The sequence below is a fragment of the Cariama cristata genome, unplaced genomic scaffold (genome assembly GCF_000690535.1).
Source record: "Cariama cristata isolate BGI_N322 unplaced genomic scaffold, ASM69053v1 scaffold36721, whole genome shotgun sequence".
Taxonomy (NCBI): Eukaryota; Metazoa; Chordata; class Aves; order Cariamiformes; family Cariamidae; genus Cariama; species Cariama cristata.
The window spans coordinates 415-1,684 of NW_009598148.1; the positions used below are offsets into that span (position 1 = coordinate 415).

Here is a 1,270-nt window from a genome sequence, read left to right on the forward strand (position 1 = left end):
CACACCAGGCTCCAGCCCGGCAGAGACAGGCTGCCCAAGCAGAGGCCACTGGGGCAGAACTGGGTGTGGGTGTCCCTGGAGTCCCCCTCCAACACTAAAGCTCTAGCAGGATGGAACCAGACCTTCAACTGGGTGATGTCCTACAGACAGGACTCGGACATCTTCATCCCCTATGGCAAGCTCGTGCCCAACCATTCGGCCACTGTGAAAATCCCCGTGAAGACCAACTTGGTGTCCTGGGTTATCAGCAACTACCACAGGACTCAGAAAAGAGCTGAAGTCTACAAAAACCTCTCCAGGTACCTCCATGTGAACATATACGGGAAAGCAAACAAAAAGCCACTTTGCAAGGACTGCCTCTTGCCAACGACATCCAAGTCCAAGTTCTACCTGGCCTTTGAGAACTCCATCCACCGGGACTACATCACCGAGAAATTCTGGAGGAACTCGTTGATGGCTGGCACCGTGCCTGTGGTGCTGGGGCCTCCCCGGGCCAACTATGAGCAGTTTGTTCCTGCAGATTCCTTCATTCATGTCGATGACTTTGGTTCCCTGGCAGAGCTGGCCACTTTCCTGAAGACCATGAACTCCAGTCGCTACCAGCAGTTCTTTGCCTGGCAGAAGAAGTACAGCGTGAGGCTCTATGCCGACTGGAGGGAGCGGATCTGCACCATCTGCACTGCCTACCCCAGCCTGCCCCGTGACCATGTCTATCCCAACCTGGAGACCTGGTTCAACACCTAGTGTGGGATAGGTCTGTGCTGGGACCATCAAGGCCACGTCTAGGCAGAGGATAACAGGGGTGGAGGGAGCATGGGGCACCCTCTTACAGATCGGGAGATGGGGCAGGGAGGGATGTGGGAGCCCTGACCTCTCCTCCCAGCCTGGCTGTTGCCACATTGGGACTTGAGCAACTCCACGTGACTTCATTTCTTGCAAAATCAGACTAACACCCCCCTCACCCTGATCTAACACTGACCTACCTCACCAGGGTGCTGGCAGGATGATAGGGTGCTTTGGAAATAAATGACATAGTGCTGCAGAGGCTCTGCCTGTGGCATGGGGGCAGGGGCTTGGCAGGGGGCTCAGGGGTCCCCAATCTTCCCCTGAAATCACTCCATGCCCCCCCACCCAGCACCTTCTGCTGCTGGGTGGCAAAGCGCCATGGTGACATTTCTGGCTGGGGTGGAGGAACCAAGCTGAGGACAGCCCTGTGGGGCTCAGCACCCCATGACCAAGGATGGAGAGCACTTCCTGGCACAGCCCGGCA

At 56.8% G+C, this 1,270-nt stretch overlaps 1 protein-coding gene across 1 annotated transcript in view; it reads left to right on the plus strand.

Moving 5' to 3' along the window:
- Positions 1-744, plus strand: part of FUT7 (fucosyltransferase 7 (alpha (1,3) fucosyltransferase)) — a 1,005-nt gene extending 261 nt beyond the window's left edge. Inside the window, exon 1 of the mRNA XM_009709176.1 lies at positions 1-744. This exon is cut by the window's left edge and continues 261 nt beyond it. Coding sequence (XP_009707478.1) covers positions 1-744 — 744 coding nt within the window.
- Positions 745-1,270: the final 526 nt, after the last annotated feature.